General features: G+C 44.3%; 1 protein-coding gene across 2 annotated transcripts; it reads left to right on the top strand.

Annotated features, from left to right (window-relative positions):
* Positions 1 to 2,576: 2,576 nt before the first annotated feature.
* Positions 2,577 to 17,865, top strand: CG7884 (uncharacterized protein). Of its 2 annotated transcripts, NM_001272772.1 has the most exons (4): positions 2,577 to 3,023; positions 14,224 to 16,825; positions 16,958 to 17,088; positions 17,269 to 17,865. In NM_001272772.1, exons 1-4 carry the CDS (start codon positions 2,985 to 2,987, stop codon positions 17,353 to 17,355), a joined length of 2,859 nt encoding a protein of 952 aa, NP_001259701.1. In that variant the 5' UTR covers positions 2,577 to 2,984; the 3' UTR covers positions 17,356 to 17,865. The 2 variants fall into 2 exon arrangements, with proteins under 2 accessions (NP_001259701.1, NP_573366.1); NM_133138.2 differs by having other exon boundaries at positions 16,955 to 17,865.
* Positions 17,866 to 17,972: the final 107 nt, after the last annotated feature.

Below are 17,972 nucleotides of genomic sequence, written 5' to 3' on the forward strand. Positions count from 1 at the left end.
TGGCTCGGTCAGTGGTTTCATCGGCTTCTGGTCAGTGGGTGGTGGTCCGGCGAATGGCCAATAAACTTCCGCATGGTGGAGCACGGGTCAAGAGCTGATGATGAGCTGCAGAGGATTGCAGGGGATTGGGATCTGCAATGAATGCGATAAATGCGCAGGTTACCGCCGCAAACCGATGGACGCAGATTTTCAAATGAGTGAAAGTCTCTCTCACCGGGCGCCATCGCAATCGCCGTGGCATTGGGGCTCGGATCGGTCCGCTGCCCGGAGCAGTTGCATAAAAAGTGGCGGATAGACGCGGAGCATCGGCGACGCCGCTTGGTTGGACAATTGCGCATGCGCGTAGCTCGTTAAAATGCCTTCTTTCGGCGGCGACAATTAAAGCAGCCCAGAGTCTGGCCAAATTTGCTGGCTGGAGGCAGTAATTCGGGGCACGTACGACTGTAGCCACTCCCCGTCGCCATCCTCAGCCTTAGCCTCAACCTCATGCTCATCCCCATTCAAATACCCAACCGCCTTCCTTCCAAATCGCAATCGTAAAACCCTGGATACGTGCATAGTGCCATTTGGCACACAAGCTGTTGCCATTTGGCCCTAAACGATCATAGGCAAATGGATAGTTAACTGAGTTCGCGAACACGTAAAGAAAAGCTGATGTTTCACATAATGTTAGCGAACACTACTTTCCAAGAATATGTAGCGAAGAAGTTGGTTTATTTACTACGTACTTACAAATAAATATAAATGTGCCTCAAAATGCAAACCATATTTGTATATATTTACATATGTATATGATTATACATAAGAATATACATTTATTACAATAGACACTTAAGCGATTAGTGAATAATGAACTTAGGAATTCTGCAGCTAGTATTGGTCATGGGTCACCTTGTGTTCGACTCGATGGTGGTGAACATGAATAGGCTCCTAAAGATATTTAGCTGATAAGCTAGTAAATAATACATATCTTAGAAATCGCAGTTGTGTATCTTGCCCCGGTGCGCTTTGCGCAATTGGCCACCGCAAATATTGACTTGTTGCACTCTTACTTTTCGCAGTGTAGATAGGCGTATTGTATCGGGGTCACCACAAAGTATCTGTTACCCATCCTGCATCTCGAACAGTGGAACGCTCTTGTTGACCACTTTCATTTGTGCAAACTCGAGGAACAATCGGCGCACCGCCGACAAACATTTGCGTGCGAACATTTGTGTTTTTTTTTTCTGGAGATTTGGGGCTTTGGGTGGGGACACCCGAGATAAATGGCCAGATACAATTGTATCTTTATTTGAATGTCAGCGCAGACTCGTACTCGTTATGTCATTTGCACATTTACACGTTTTATGCGTTTTTTTTTTTGAAGTGCTGTTATATCTTTTATCTCATTTTGGGCAGCGTCTCTGCCAGTCAAGATCAACATTTAAATGTTGTACAATTATGCGAGCTTCTCTGGACCGCAGGCCCATTAAGATTATGTGTGGCAGCAGCTTCCTAGTCCAAAGCCCATCCAAAGCCGAGCTGCTGTTGAGTAACTGTCATGAGCGTAATCATGATTTGGAAATTAAGAAAATTGTCAACTCTCAAGCGAATGTAAGCGATGTAAGCGACTGGCTGTTGGTCTGGTCATTTCTACCAATCCATCGATCTGCTAATATTGCAAAACTCTCCGTAATTGAGGAAATCTTCAGACAAACTTTCAAGATGAGGTGGAGAAATGGAATTGACACACTTAAGGTAGCATTTTAAGCAATCAGATTGGCTTGCCAGGTGTCATAATCATCAGTAACATGTCATTTTTATGGTATTCTGGTGATAAAAAGTCCTGCTCCTTGACTTTCATGATTCATGATGCTGCTTGTGTGTTTCTAAAATTGAATATGAAAAAAAGGGGTCACCAATTATGCCCATTATTAAACTCATTTAACGTAACTGAAACTTGTTATTGTTAGACTCGAGTTATTTCTTTACTGATTTTTGTTATGATGCGAAAGCACATTTGGCCCTACTTTCAATGCCTTTATTTCAAATTTCTATTACCGAGTATTTCCGTTTCCGTTAATTCTTAACGTTATTAAAAATCAAAAATTAATTTTTATCATATAATATAATATATAATAGTTATACCATTGGATTATAGTATGTTTTTAGTCAGTAACGTTGTTAAAGTTTAAATGTTACTTCTTTTATTTATGAAGTGATTTAATTTAACAAATTGAAGAAATTTTCTATGAATATTCGATTTTCCAATCAATGGACACATCATTGGGCACAGACCCAGAGCACCGAGTCCCGAGCCAAATGGTAACCCCACTGCCTCCCAATCCGCGTAGCAGGATGCAGGTCCGTCGCAGTCGTTGTCACAGATATTTGCAACATTTTGCATGTGGCCTTTGAGCGGGTGCCGCTCACGTACGCTCCGCGCAGTCGCAGTATGTCTACGTCACGATTCCGCTCTCTCCCGCCAAATTTCTCTTTCCGGATTGCGCTCTGTTTCTTTCTCTCTCTTTCTCTCTCTCTCCCGATCGCAGTTGGCAGTTGGGTTGGCCTTACCTGCCGCATTTTCCACGGCCAGCGCTCAGTTCGTGGGCGCCTGCGCGCATGTGCAGTTCGAGTTTTCAGTGAGAAGATATTCAGATAGTCAGATACTCAGCATTCGTTCGTCGGCGGTGTTTTTTGATTCCGAGATCCAGTCGGCGATATAAAATATATACATATATACATGCGTACTCTGCGCTGTGTACAGCATCCCTGGCGATTCGGTGATAAAAGTGAAATTTTAAGTGCCCAAAAAGTTGCCAAAATCACAAACAAATTTTTTGTTTCGTTTTTGTTCGAGTGCCGAGTGTTTAGTTAAACAATCCTCAAGCGAAATTCAAAGGAATTTCAGGTAGCCAGCGGGTTTACCTGATCTCGCCGGGGATCACATCAAGATCAATCGCCGGATAGAGGAGTTCGACCTTCAGCGAGTAGTAGGTTGATCTATGTTCCACATGTTACCGAGAAATCATCTGTCAGTAATGGTAAGTGCAACCGGCGAGAATTGAGAATACAGAATGCTAAGTAAGCCGGTGTGAAAATTACCAAGAACTCTTCACATGGAACCGTGCAGAATCGGGTTTACGATCGTCGAATAAGAAGAAGAAAGAGAAAAAGAAGAAGAAGGGGTCTCGTAGGTCAGGATTTTATTGAGGGAACCAGAGCGATTCTCGCTCCCCGGTGACTTTTAGGGTTTTTATGACCACTTAAGAGATGGAGATTGTCCGATATTTGGGCTATAGAATATCACCTGTTTGGTGGAGGGGAGGGGGGGGGGCTCGTTATCACTTTCGATGGGGAAAGAAGACAATGGAAAGGGAAATCAGCCTAGAAATTTCTGGGAACATCTATAAAACCCATCTAGTTTATTCATTTAAATCGGCGATGTTGCTTTACAGTTTATTGTGAATATAAAGAACTTCTATTGTTTAAATCTTTCGAGAGCATTTCACTAAGATATTGCTTATAGATGTATGGCTTAAAAACCCATTTTAATGAGTTCGGAATTGAGAGATTTTAGTGACTAGTTTGTTAGGAAATTGAGTTCTGAATGAAATGGAGCATAAATAAATGGTATCTAACTACCATTTAATAATGACCTGGCTTATTTGAGCATATGCTTTTACTTTATGAAAACTACAAATAATTCTCGTTCAACTTCAGTTTAACAATGAAGAAGTAATAGGTGCTTTATTACCTCAGAAACTGGGACAGCTTCTTTTTTTAGATACTTCAACGATTTCTACAACTACATAAAAGTTTTGGAAAATGGTTAGAATTGCAATGCAAGGCATATAATAACCATTTACTTATTTTAATAATCATAGAATGAGATAATATTCACATTAGTATCCATTAGTCATTATGAATTCAATTGTCGGGTTAAAGGCTGCAAATTGATCAATGATTGCAACAAAGTAGCCAATTAATCAATCTGCTCGCTTTGATCTTCGGCCAGATCATTGAGTTGAGTTGCCAAATTGGTCGTGATGCCGGTGCTCCAATAAAATCCCAACTCATTGCGCGCTGCCCTTTCCCATGGCCCCCAGATCAGATCCGATTCGATCAGATCGAATCGGATTGAATCAGGTCGAATTGGATATTTTTTTAGCGCCCGAGGTGATCCATGATCATTACGCACCTTATCGTCCGACGATCTGATGGATCACGGGAACTACGAAATGCCGATCACGGATGGCAAATCGGTTGCGCAAGAGCCAGAAAATATTATGCCTAAGTGTAAGTATTACACACATCCAATTGGGTGGCTCGGTTTGTTCAGTTAGCTCAGTTCAGTTAACTCAGTTTGGTACAGGTAACACGCGTAACAGGTGCGTCGAGTGCATTTCAATTGTAATTGTGGTGTTCGCATTGTAATTGAAATCGAAAATCGAAAGAGAGTGTTTCGCTTTTGTCTTTCGTTATATGTTTTCTGTATTTCTGTTTTTTTTTTTTTTGGACGGCAGGGGCAACCACGCGAGATGCATGACGAATTTGTATAGACGAATATGGGTATTATTGCCATATATGTATGTAGTTAGGGTACTGGCCACGTAATTGTAACACAGCCCCGAATTTTTGTGCAGAAATGGTATTGTCTTTAGGCACCCAAATATATCATAGCACTGGCCATCACCAACACGCATTGTACATACCAAAAAGGCCGTGGCAATTCCCATTGTGTAATTGTTGAATTGCACTTTATGAGGCGGCACACACTCTTTATTCCTGGATTTATGTCTCTGTGGATATTTTGCATTTTATTTTTATTTTTTTTTTTGGGCCCTTTATCGCTGTGCTCTGTGCCGTGCATCGTAAAAACCAATAGGCAATCACCAGCCATGGAGTTGGTGATCATCGGACCACTTGAAACACTTGGACCACTTGGGCCACTTGGGCCACTTGGACCACTGGAGGGTTAAGGTGTCAATGACTGGTTAATGCGCTTGCCGCCCATTACATAATCGCCTTCGATGATGGCACCTTAATTCACCGAAGTCAACTGTCAACGCTTTAAGTAGATCGAAAAGAAGAAACAGTTAGCGGGGCGTGAAAAACTAATTCACATAATTGCTGAATTCACGGCAAGTGCATATCTCGCCCTCAAGAAGGGGCCAATAAAAAACACATTCGTAAAACACCTCAATTTGCACTCAACAAAACCTCTAATTTCCCGGCTGTCGTTTTAAGTGCAGGGCATTGTTGAACGGTTAAATCTTAATTAATTATGCGTCGATTTTATGTTTGAAGTGCTATTGAAATGAAGTATGGATATTCAAATATGAAATGTAAGTCCCATTATTGCCATTATTCAAGATAACAATATGGCATGCCCATTGATGTATTAAACTCATTATATGTACATACATATGTATCTATTGAATGTGTGAAGAACATTTATTGGATAGATCATCTTTTGCCATTTGGAAATATACTTCTATGTACAATACATGTGTAATTGCTTAAGATATTTTATATAACTCACGTTAAATATTGTTAGAAGTTAAATATTTCAATCACATCGCTTTGAAAAGTTAGCTTTTTCCTTTTTCCGCCCAGTCAGTTTAGCATTTTGGCAAATCACTCGCTTCCGTTTCGATTTGGGAAAGTACATTTCTTGGTCTTTCTGAGCGGAAGACAAAAGAAATTGAAACCTTTCTATGCAAATCGTAATAAATCAGAAATCTACATTTCCCAAAGACCTATTTCCGATCCCACACCGCCCGCTAAATTGTATAATAGATGGACAAACGAGAGCAGTTATGAGAAATGCGCATATATATACATATATATATATATATATGTATATGCGAGATATATGATTAGCAGATTACGCATACGCCGTGTGTTACAGTGGGCCAATTAAGGCAATGGCTGGCAATTAACGAGCCGAACCAAACAATAAAATATCTGGCGCGACCATCGCTTTTGCAGCCACACTTAATTATAATTTAAGTATCATATCTGTGTGTTTTTGTGGGGTAGGGTAAAAATCTGGAAACTGAAATCTAAAATCCGAAAGATAATAAAAGTTGAATACATAGCTATGGTTTTAAATAATCAGTTGCAATTTCACTTCAATCTTAGCAGCCCACAGAGTTTGCCAGATTATTTATGTGACACGGTCTCAGCCTCCGACTTTCATAATTGGAAGCTGTCGGTTTGTTATTTTACCATTTGGGCTTTTCGTTCCCACAGCAGTTGGCATGTCCAGATTTTCCCCTTGACGGCCCATTTGCAGAACTTGCATAACGAGAAGCGAGAAAAGCGAGCGACTAGACCAGTGAGAAAATGCACGCCTAAAGTAATAATAGTACTAAGTATAAAGGTACGCGGCTAAAACTCAAACACGACCCCTTTTTCCCTTCCCCCCCTTCTCTGACTACCAACTTCAAACTCCAACTGACCAACGTAACTTAATTGGCGTCACTTAGGCCGGCGAACGATCTTAATTACCGCATGGATCAAGAAAATACAGGTGTGTGTGTGTGTGCCGGCAAAGGGTGGTGGGGGGAGGGGGGGATATGATGTTGGACAGGTGCTCGACTTTTTATGACCTTACCCCCACTCCACGCTACCCTTTCTAAAGAAAAGAAAATAAAGAGCAAAGAAAACCCAACGCGCAACACGCAGCTGAAAAACAAAGGAAAATGCCTAGAAACAAAAGTGAACTTCAAGTCTGCGACAACAATGAGAGCAACAACAACCACTTTTACTTTTGTTTTCATTCGAGCTAGTTGTTTTTTTACAAGTTTATGCCGCCGACTTCTTTCTTATTTGGGATTTTCAACAGCCAAGTTCAACGTTGCACAGTGGGACGATTTCTATGTAAATCAAATGAAAAAAAATAAAAATATTTTCACTGAACTCCTATTAAATTTGTTTGCAATTAATCTTCAAGTTTGAATTCCACAACTATATAGTTGTTAGAACATAATAAACCATTTGGAAAACAATTATTTTTAACGCTCAGCATTTTGGGAAATGAAATTCTTTCTTAGATGAATATTTAATATATTTGTTTAATTTTATAAACGATTTTTAAAATGATAAGAAAAACTAATACTTTTGGTTATTTTTACATATTGCATAAAACCACTCTTGGTTTATTTCCCAACTATTTTCTTTTTTTCATTAAATTTAAATGATATCTGACTTAAATGTAGACTTAAATATGCTGACTTGAATATAGAACAAGCCATGCTGATTTAAAATATCAGATTTAAATCTTAACTATACTTGCCCCACTGTGCCGCAGTAACCCACAAGGCAGGTCGCCGGAATACCGGCCATCTCCACTCGGGGGATACCCCGCTCCCCGCCGGAACCGTGCAAAAAGTAAAGCAAGCGACTAGCCGGCCGAGCGTGCGGTCCACAAAATTGGTGGGCAGATCGGGGGCAGACCGGACCGGTTCTATGGGATGGGGAAAAAAGGTTTCCAGGCGGAGTCAAGCTCACGTTGTCACACGACAATTACACGCAAGTGTTGAGAGTGAAGCGGCAAGCCCCCTTTCCCCTTTACCCTTCCCCATCACGCCGAACCGACCGAAACTTGGAGCGCGTGTGAAAAGCGCATAATTTTTGGACGCGGACAAATTTTCACTTTTTTCCCGAGCATCTCGCCAGCGATTCAAGCTTTTCTCTGCTCTGCTCCGCTCTTCTTGTTTCGTTCGCTTTTCTTATTGTTTGAAATGATCACACCGCCTCGGAGGAGCTCTAGCCCCACATTGGTGGAGGGTACTTAGCTCGGGTTGCGGCCAAGCCTGTGGGTGAGTGGAGCGACAATGGAAAGAGGGAGCAATAAAGTCCACAATGCGCCGATTATGTTAGCAATCTTGGGAATCGGTATTGTTGCCATTATTTTATTATTACTATTATGCCGGCTCCCTATGGCTTTTTGCTCCATTTTATCATGGATCCAAATATGTGTATGTATGTGTGGCTATTTAAGGTAACTATATCCACCGGCACCTTTGGACAATTATGGTTTCGCCTTACCTTCATTTTCTACTTCTATGCTGCTTGATTTGAGATTTGATTGGATAATTTATGAGTAATTCATCATCTATCTTTTATCTTTCGCACTTTTTGTGGGCATACTGTTCTCAGTTCGAGTGTCATGGCAAATATAAAAAATAAACATTGTTAAGGAGTACGTATAACTTAACGTAATAGATACCTTATATTTTTAAGCATTTAAGTTATGGGTAGCTTTACATGTTAAGCCTTTATATATCTTAAATTATTTTGTAGAAACACATCCACATTCCAGCCTACAAATTTCTCTTTCATCCTTCCTTGTTGTGCGCAGATACATATAGTACGTATATTTCTCTATCCTATAGCCGTGGGACATTGTGCGTAACCCAGGGAGCAGAAAGTCAGAAAGCGGTAATCGATCCCATCAGACGAGCAAGACACCACAATCGACATCGCCTGCGGTCTTCCGGGACTCGAGATCGGGATTTTGATTGGGACTGGAACTGGGATTGGCTAGACCCATAGATAGATATATAGATATATGTACATATATGGATGGGTATTATGCAAAGTGGCTTGCATTGCACTGCGATCGATTGTTCAGACAGCATGGCATCCAGATGGTAAACAATACACTAATTTGTTTATAATGACTGGCGAATGTGTAGCCATCGGGTTATGCGACAAATGCTGGGTGGAAACTTGTTAATTGCTCGCGTGCTGTCACAATTGTGATTCCGCATTGCGTTGAATATATATATATGTAGGGGTATATGAACGTACATCATCATTATGATCATCAGCGCAGTTGCGCATTGCTCGTCGCACAATTATGTACCATATGTACCATATGCAAGTAGTCACCAGCCATGACAGATATTTCGAAAATGTCTGTGGCATTTTTCGTCTTCAGATCAGTCACTTCCACATCCCAAAATTCAACCCGATCCGCAACTCTAGCTGAAACTGAGCGTGGCGAGCACAGGTAATCAAATTAGTCAGCTCCATGAATTGTCCACATTCGAGTGAATCTCTGAGGTCGTGACAAGGCCAATGGCCACTTGGACACTTGGCCACTTTGTTTTCCGTCGAGGTGAGATTTATTTTTCGGCAGCGAATCTACATGTGCAATTTTCACGTCACACGAGATAGAGTCATCATACTTTTCGCCGGACTAATGAATACCTGCAAAATGGGTTTAGCATGGTATTAAACCATGACAATCTTCTTCATCTTCTGCCAAGCTTTTATTAACCAATAGGCAAATCAGGGCTGATATACACGTACTTGGCTATTGGAAGAATTATGAATTTCATTAACTAAGTAATTAGTCCATTGGACATCTAAATAATAAATATTAATTCATGTCAATAGGTATAAATTAATACTCCAAAGTGCTCAATCGTTTTTCATATTATAGGTATAACTAAGTGCGTACTACCGCATCCATATCAATTTTCTGCCCAGCGTCAACAAAAACTAATCAGGCAATTTAATATATATACAATACATATATATAACTTCGCATTATTCGCCGGCCATCTGAGATAGCATTCGTCTAATATTCGACAGACACCTGTCGACCAATGAAATTGCAGACAGACTAAAGGCGAGATAAGTCGATCATCGATAAAAGTCACTTCGAAAGTATTCGTAATTATAATTTGAGTTGTAAGTGGCCCACGGTGGAAGACCATAAAGGCCTGAGGTCGATAACGAATATTGGTGAAATTAATTATTGATTGTCACTCGTCATTTCGTTTGGCTTCATTCGCCTCAGTTGTCCCACATTCGGCGAACGGCTATCATTTTGCATGCATTTTGTGCCATCTCATTTGGAAAAAGTGTTGTCGCCAAGAAGCAGGGAGATCTCAGTCTCCACCTGTCGCTGGTACAAGCGACACCAACCACAACAGACGTTTCCGCCACGAATACCCACCCATACCCATATGATGAGTGGGCCAACGTAAATACGGAAAACGTTTCTCAATTGCCTGGAAAAGCAAAGAAACACGGCTGCCACTGATCAGCAAAACGAAGCGAAAGTGATGGCCTCACGTTGGGCGCCATTTGGTGAATCAGATAGTTCCACGTTGGGCGCCACCTAATGGACCAGATAAATGGATCGATAGGAGGCCAAGGCGTTACCTGCGGAGCATGGTGTCACGATCCGGTCGATTGGGAAAACAATAGAATTGCAGTGTGCAATCACTGCATTTGGATCTGTCTCAAGACATGTCGCACATGACATTCAACGTGTGTCAGCTGCTACCACCACTTTATGTCAAGCCAGCAGCAAACGTCATATGGAATGACCGCGTGTAAAACTAAGTAGCAGTTACAATACTGTTAATGCATATATTGGAATATTGTGCGTCTTAAATAGGCCCACCAAATTGTATATACAGTAAAGAAGAACTACGTTTTTTGTATGATCAAAGAATTTTTACATTACACTTTATGATGGCTTGTTGTTTGTGAAGAACTTGAAATCGCTGCTATCCAAAGCAAAGTTAAGCCTTTCAAAAATATAACTCGGCTATCAAGTACTTCCTACTTAGATAGTGGAAGTGTGAGAAAGATATTCGAAATTAAACTTTCTAGCTTTTTTGGTTCCCTAGATCTTGAATAGTGGTGTTTCTGGGCAAGAATATATATATATATATAGGGTTGCAAACGCTTGCATTTACCCGTTACATGCTTTTCAACAAATGTGGTGTACCCTTTTAATCTAAGAGTAACGGGTATAACCAGCTTTCTTTTAAGCTTAATGGGCAGCCAACTTAAAGAGTGTACAATTTGGATTATTACCCAGATAAATCATCACATTTAAAAACATTCCTTGCCTGGGTTTTCCGGGATGAGCATATCCATTTCCTTGGATGTGGGGCTTGGAAGCCCAATAAATTTGAATGCACATATTCATGGGGTCATTTCTGGGGGCATAGCTGCCATCTTCGTGGCCGCATCCATAACCATATGCATTTCCATTGCCACGTCCGCTGGCGGTTGACGACTTTGAGGCCCATAAAATGGCATTTGTTGTTGCCATTACTTTGTTTTATTTTATTTTTTGTTGTTGTTTCTGTCCGCCTGGGTTTTCTTTTTTCCTTTTTGCAACAATATTTTTCAACGGCGCATGCGATATGAGTATATTTTCATAATTAATTTCTTTGCCTTTTGTTGTGCGAAGTGAAATATTGCTGCAAGCACTACTGTTTTTGTTGCTGTTGTTGTTGTTTGGAAAACCTAGTGCCGCGGTGTGACAGTTTTTCTTGTTGTGGCGTTTTTCCTTTAGCTTCAAATCCCCCCGCTGTCCGCGCTGCTGCCTAGCAAAGCTGCCGAGTTTTATCGACAATTTCACTTTTGCGCAGCCGCAGAGGAGCGAAGATGCAGCTGAAAAGCGGGAGGTCGCTTGGTCTGTCGGTCGGTCGGTCGGTCGGTCGGTGTTTCGGTCTCTCATATGCGATGACGATGGGATGCCAACAATTGCGGTTTGGTTATTTGCCCCCAAAAAGATTCCCAAGCACATTGTCGGATCGCGTGCAGTAGCCCACCACCACCAACCACCCACCACCCCAACCCCCTTATTTTTCTGGGCCCCCATTTGTCAAACCCTATGGGCTCCATGGGCTCGAGTTTCCCATTTTTGCCATTTTCAAGTGCAAAGCCAAGGTTGCATGCGCCCATACAGATCCTCTCCGGCGGGAGTTGCAGAAGTTGCTTGTATTATCGACACGAAACGAGTTTTTTGGGGCCCTCATGCCGCCGGTTCCCAGAGCACCGCAAGTTCCGAGAGTCGCAGTCAGACCAGATCCAGACCCAGACTCCGATTGGGGCGCCTCACTTGGCGAAAAGAGTGCCGAAAAATCTGGCCTTTGGGTGCTAATTATATGCAAGCTTTGTTTATTTAGTGCTTTATTTTGGAATTCCTCAGCATCTTGGCTTATAAGTACTCACTGACAAATGGCTTCCCACTCAAATTGTTTCATGTGAAATCAACTGTTATTGCTAACTTATTAATAAACCCTTTTCTTCATTATGTTCTATTTTATATTTAACAACAATATGGTAGATGAAAGCCAATTTATATCCGAATAAATACATTTATTTGCAAATATTTTCTGAGTGTAGGAGCTGACTCCTCCATCTGTCAGCTGCTCGGTTGTTTGCCAACAGTTGCAGAATTTCACTTTCTTTTCAAATTGCGGCGACCTCGATTTATTGCCAACCCAGCGACATCGCCATGTGGACGAGGTGGATTCCAGCGGAGTGGGATGGAATGGGGACTGGAATTGAGTGGCAGTGGCTTTGGTGGCATTAGTGGCCCCCGCGGATCTGCTTTTGTTTTGATGCCCGCACCGTTGGCGGGCATAATTGAATTACGTTGAGCCGAGCTAAGTCCCAGCTTCTGCTGCTCTACGATGGGCTCTACGTGGAAGTATCCCAAATAGGAGACGAGCTGAATAAACACATAAAATAAAATCATAATAATTATGGGAAAGTGAACGCCCATTGTTAACTCTCTGCTGTCTCCGTTTTTGGCTGCTTATTGATAACTCACATTAATGAGAGCTAATTTTCACATAATTAGTTGTTGCCTGGCTCACTGGGTACTGGGAAACTAGGTTGGTTGGAGGTCCAAGGGTTGCTTGGGATCTTGGATTGTATTAAATGGGGATTGGTCCCAACGGGGCTCTCTTTTCCAATGACCAAAAGGCAACTTCAAGACAATTTGATATCTAATAAAATTCATGACGAATAATTGTGTCTTCAATGGTTTCTAATGTAGAAAGTCTAGTATCATTGGAATTGGAATGGTATGATTCGCGGAGCGAACCCCTAGTTCCCACACTTATAAATTGGTGATGAGTGATTATCCGATCGATTTCCATCGTTTCCCAGCTTATCTGTTGACCTTGGAGCGACCTTGTGAGGGGGTGGCCTGCGATGAGCATCAATCGCATCGGATCGGATGCAGTGCAGCCAGCTGGCAATAAATCAGCGGATGAAAATTATGACCATAAATAATGGCAAATTGTCGTTTAGAGATGCACATGAGTGGGGAGGAAGTCATCAGCCGAGATGTTTTTGGCTTTTTTTGCTTCGATGCTGCGGTCGAGTGTGTGTGAAAAGGAAGTTGAGGGGATTGATTGGTCAGTAGCTGTTGGCCAATTGCCTTGGCTAATTATCAATTTTGGACAACTGACCACCGACCCAGCCCCAATTGACCAGCCCGACCCAGCTGGAGAAAGTTGCGTCCAAGCTCCCATAGCCAATATATGTACATTGGTGATTTTGCCTTGAAGAAAATGAATTTCTTTTAACTATTACTTAACTATTTATTCAGCATATTGAAACGAAGGTTCTTTCGTGTGTAAACAACGATAAAGGAATTTTTACTCACCACCTGATAATTGATAATTGAGTCTATATCTCGCCTCTAAATAGTTTATAACTTAGTCAACTTGTTTGTGCGTCCAAGTACTGGGTTAATCAGTTCGTGGCAGTCTTTCCATTCAAATGCCACTATCGTTGTCCAAAAATCGCATTATAATTTATTATTGTTGTCAAAGTCTTGTCATGGTTATAACAATGGCATCGTATTACCATTCTTAAGACATGTCCGACCATCAGCATTAACCACCCTTAAGCTTTCAAAATGTACACTTAATTTTTTAGTAGGAAGTGAGGTCTGTGACACCTTCTTTCGAAGTAACTAATTTTAAAAGTAGACTATTGTAAAATTCCTTTTTTAAACATCCAGGAATATGATTGAAAAGTTACAGAATGTCTTACAGAGAGAAAACACTTTCAACTGGGAAAATCAAGTAACCAAGTAATGTGTTTCAACATAATTACTGTGTTTTATAAATCTATCAACTTAGTTCGTTTTTATTTGGTAACAAATATCTGAATCAGAGAGATAAAACTTGAATTGAATGCTTCAATTTTTTTCAATTAAATTGGGTTATTTATTCCGTGGGATTTCTTGATTTGCCAAGTATCAACTGCAAGTCCATGAAAACGGAACCGGATCAGCTGCTTGGCGCAGTGGCACATCTTTCATCTCAATCCGCAACCGGATCGCCTGCTCTCTATAAATTTGGATCGTTGGCGTCTGGCTGGGATTTATGAGATGGAAAGTGAAATTTGGCATTCAATTGAACTCACCCAGGTTTCTCCCGCTCTTCATTTTTCCAGGCTCTCCAACGGCGATCGGCGTCTCTGGGTCTGCTCACCTTGATATTGGCCTCCTCGCTGGCGGCATCCACAGCGCAGGTCTCGGTAAGATCGGGCAGATCTCCACTGCCCGCCCAACCGGCGGATCACCTGGTGCCGCCACCACTGCCCGTTCCCCAGAGACTATCGCACGCCGGTGCGGGTTCTCCAGCGCCTCCTCCATCCTCTGCACCCGTTGCCGTTCCCGAAGCCGGCTTCATGACCCGCGTGGCCAGGTGGTTCGGCTTGGCTGGCGGCCAGTCGTCCAAGGATCAGCAGCTGAGTGCCACCAATTCGTTGAGCTATGCCTATCCGAAACCAGTTTCCGGCTTCGACGCGGGTGGCAAGCCGTGCAGCCTGTGCAACAAGTATCCTTGGGTGCCAATGGTGGGCCAGCAGCAGCAGCAGCAGCAGCCGAATCCTCAGCAACTGAACAACCAACTGCAACAGCATCACCATCATGCGCAGCAGCTGCAAGTGCAGCAGCAACAACTGCAGCACATCCCGCAACAGAAGCAGCAACAACCTCACCACATACCACAACAGCAGCAACAACTGCAGCATATTCCGCAGCAGCAGCAGCAGCAGCAACCCGTCCCGCAGCAACACGCAACATGGCAGCTGCAGCAGCCGTTGGCTCAGGCCTCGCAGCAACGCCAGCGGGCTGTGCAATTCCGTCCCAGCTCCGGACAGAGTGTCTTCCTGCCCCTGGCGGTGCCACTGCCTCCGCTGTACAATGCCCAGCCATTCCGGCCTGTTGTACAACCGCTGGTCAAGGAGAACGTAGTGGCCCAGTCGGAAGTGAGACCCGTGCCGGTTTCCCTGCCCCTACCAACTCCTGCTCCGCCAGCCAGCACCTCCAGCTTCGAGATCGTGCAGAGCCACCAGGTGACGGACTTTGTGACGTCCGTGGAATACCCAGCCACGTTCGTGCAGTCCCATGCCATCGATCTCGGCTCTAGCGGATCTGCGGCCAGCCAAAGGCCAAGTCATGAGTTGGCTTTGGAGCAGGAACTTCAGGCGGATATCAGTACGGTGCGCTACCAGCTGGAGGATCTGAGCAGTGGTCAGGTGCATCAGCATTTGCCAGCCTCGCAGTTGCTAACGGAGATCGGACATTTCGCTGAAACCACCACGCAGCCACCGCCGGCGGATAACTATCCAGCGGCCTCGTCGCAACAGCAATTGGAGCAGGAGCAGGAACAGGAGCAGGAGCAACCCTTCTACTATGCGGAGCAGTTTCAGGATGAAACCAGCACACTGTTATATAGCACCAGCACGGAGTTGCCCACCACAACAGCACCGCCACCGCCACCACCGGCGCCGGTCATTGAGCTGAATAACCATCTGGCTGCAGTGCATCACTCGCACCGTCAGGGAATCGGTAGGGGCAGGGAAACGCCAAAGCGTCTGCTTGACTCGCCCATCAACCACGCCCCCTTGGCGGGAGCCGGAGGACGGCCCTTCACCCGCGATCCAGCCGATCTTAATTTCCGAGTAAGCCAGGTGTACACGCCCACGCAGCCACCAACGCCCACGTCCACGTACGGTGCGATCGATGCCAGTGGACAGTTTGCTGGTATGTCACCACCGAGTCCGCAGCAGGTGATCATACCCTACACCACCAAGCAGCGACCACGGCCCTTCGAGAGCTGGACGCCCTTGAAACAGCACCCTCAACATCAACTACACCATCAGCCGAATCACCATCACAATCACCACAACCACCAAAGCAACGACCTCGAGGAGGAGCCACACGAGCAGCAGGAATCGAAGCTGGCTACAGCCACCGTGACGGCGCCACCTAATTCGCGACGCACCACCAAATACCTGACCAAAATCCTGGCCACCAATCTGAGGGAGTTGCTCAAGCGGGAGAGGGAAACGAAGCGGCTGCCTGGTCAGGGATTGGGTGTGGACATATCCCGGCTGCAGAAGAACATCGATGGCTGGACGGAGCAGGAGTACAACTCGCTGTCGCATCGACCCAGCACACCCACGATTCGAGGAAGATCCAAGCACATACCGTCCGAGTATCTGACCACCACTACCACAACTCCAGCGCCGTTATCGCAGCGCCAGTCGAAAACCACTCGGGGCGAGGGATTCGAGCTGGGTGGCGCTCCACCCACTGATGCCGGTGATCTGTCCACTTCCATCAACAATCTGGAGCAACTGCATCTGCTCGGTGAGCGGGGATCGAAGGGCTTTCAGCCCATCGAAGACAACCGCCTGCATTTCGACTACTACGATGCCCAACAGCGACCAAGATCCACGTCGGCCATGACCACCATCAGTCCGCCCAGCACCACAACCACCACCAATACACCGCCCACCACAACGACAACGGTGGTGACACCACTCTACGTGCGCAGCACTCCGGCGCCCAAAGAGCTGTGGAAACAGGCCCAGGTGGCCATCCTGCCGCAGACCAACGAGAAGGTGTACGTGGTTACGCCACAGCCACGGCATCAGGAGCACCACCCGGCGGAGCATCGGGATCGCCATGTGGCCTCCGCCTCGGCGCCCAGGCCTGTTTACCAAACGCCAGCGCCGCGGTTTCCACGGATGCGACCAACTCCAGGTGAGGATGGGGAGATTAGGGAGCTAAGAGAGAGCCTTACATAACCATATAGAATATTTATGATCGTGGACATATGCTTCTATTAGCCACTCAAAACTAACTGCTTTCATTGTCCATTGTTGCACAAAGCAGGCGAAGTGAAGTCGGCCACGCCCACCAGCTCGTCGCAGCTGCGCAACTATACGCCGGACATTTTCGGGCTGATGGGACTGTCCGCCTATGTGCCCGCAGAGCCCGTGGAGATAATCGACGGAAACTCCAAAGTAAATCGCAACTCACCTCGTCTAGACATGTAATCGAGCTTCTCTCTTGTCTTCACCACACACTGAACACTGATTCATCCACACTGATCCATCCATAAAATTGCACCACCACACACCATGCACAACCCATCAACAAACACGCACCACCACCCACCACCCGCCATACATCGCACACCGCAGGTCAACACGATAGTGACAGCAGCGCCGACGGCGGCGGCACTTCAGCGACCCACAGCGAGGCCCACGATGTCCCCCTCGCCCAGATAGAGGTCGAAGCAAGGTCAAGGCGCCCGGAGCCGCACAGCCCCCCATCCTGTTGTAATATATTTCACCCCAGCCGCCCCTCCAGGCCCCCCGATCGCAATGTGGAGCGAGGATACGGCCTAGATATAGAGCAAAGTCCTTGGAAGCGCTATGACGATGAGTGGAGATCCCGAATCAAAGTTAGAGTATTTTCGCATTTGGTAGCTTTATGAACAAATGAGGAGGATCAGAGAACCAAAGGAGTGGAGCTACGCGTAGTATATATATATATTTGAAAAAGGATTTGTATTCACAATTCTCTTTTTTGCTTTTTTTTTTTTTTAGTAACCTCTGTGTTTTTTTCGTTCTGGCTCTTCCTTTGCTAGTTGTAGTTCTATGTATAAAATACCTATTATATCTATTTCAATCTATCCGAAGAATGGGTTGTCAGGCGATTGACAACGTTATAATCGATGTGCAACCAAAATATAGCAAATATGAACAAACAAACGATCGAATAAAATTAAACCAAGCAAAGTCATTTTAATGTACCTACTCGTAATATAAATAAATTATCATCGGACTTTTAATATATTGTATAAAAGCAGCACGAATGGATTGCTAATGTAGTTTGTTGACTG

Source organism: Drosophila melanogaster, chromosome X (genome assembly GCF_000001215.4).
Source record: "Drosophila melanogaster chromosome X".
Classification (NCBI taxonomy): Eukaryota; Metazoa; Arthropoda; class Insecta; order Diptera; family Drosophilidae; genus Drosophila; species Drosophila melanogaster.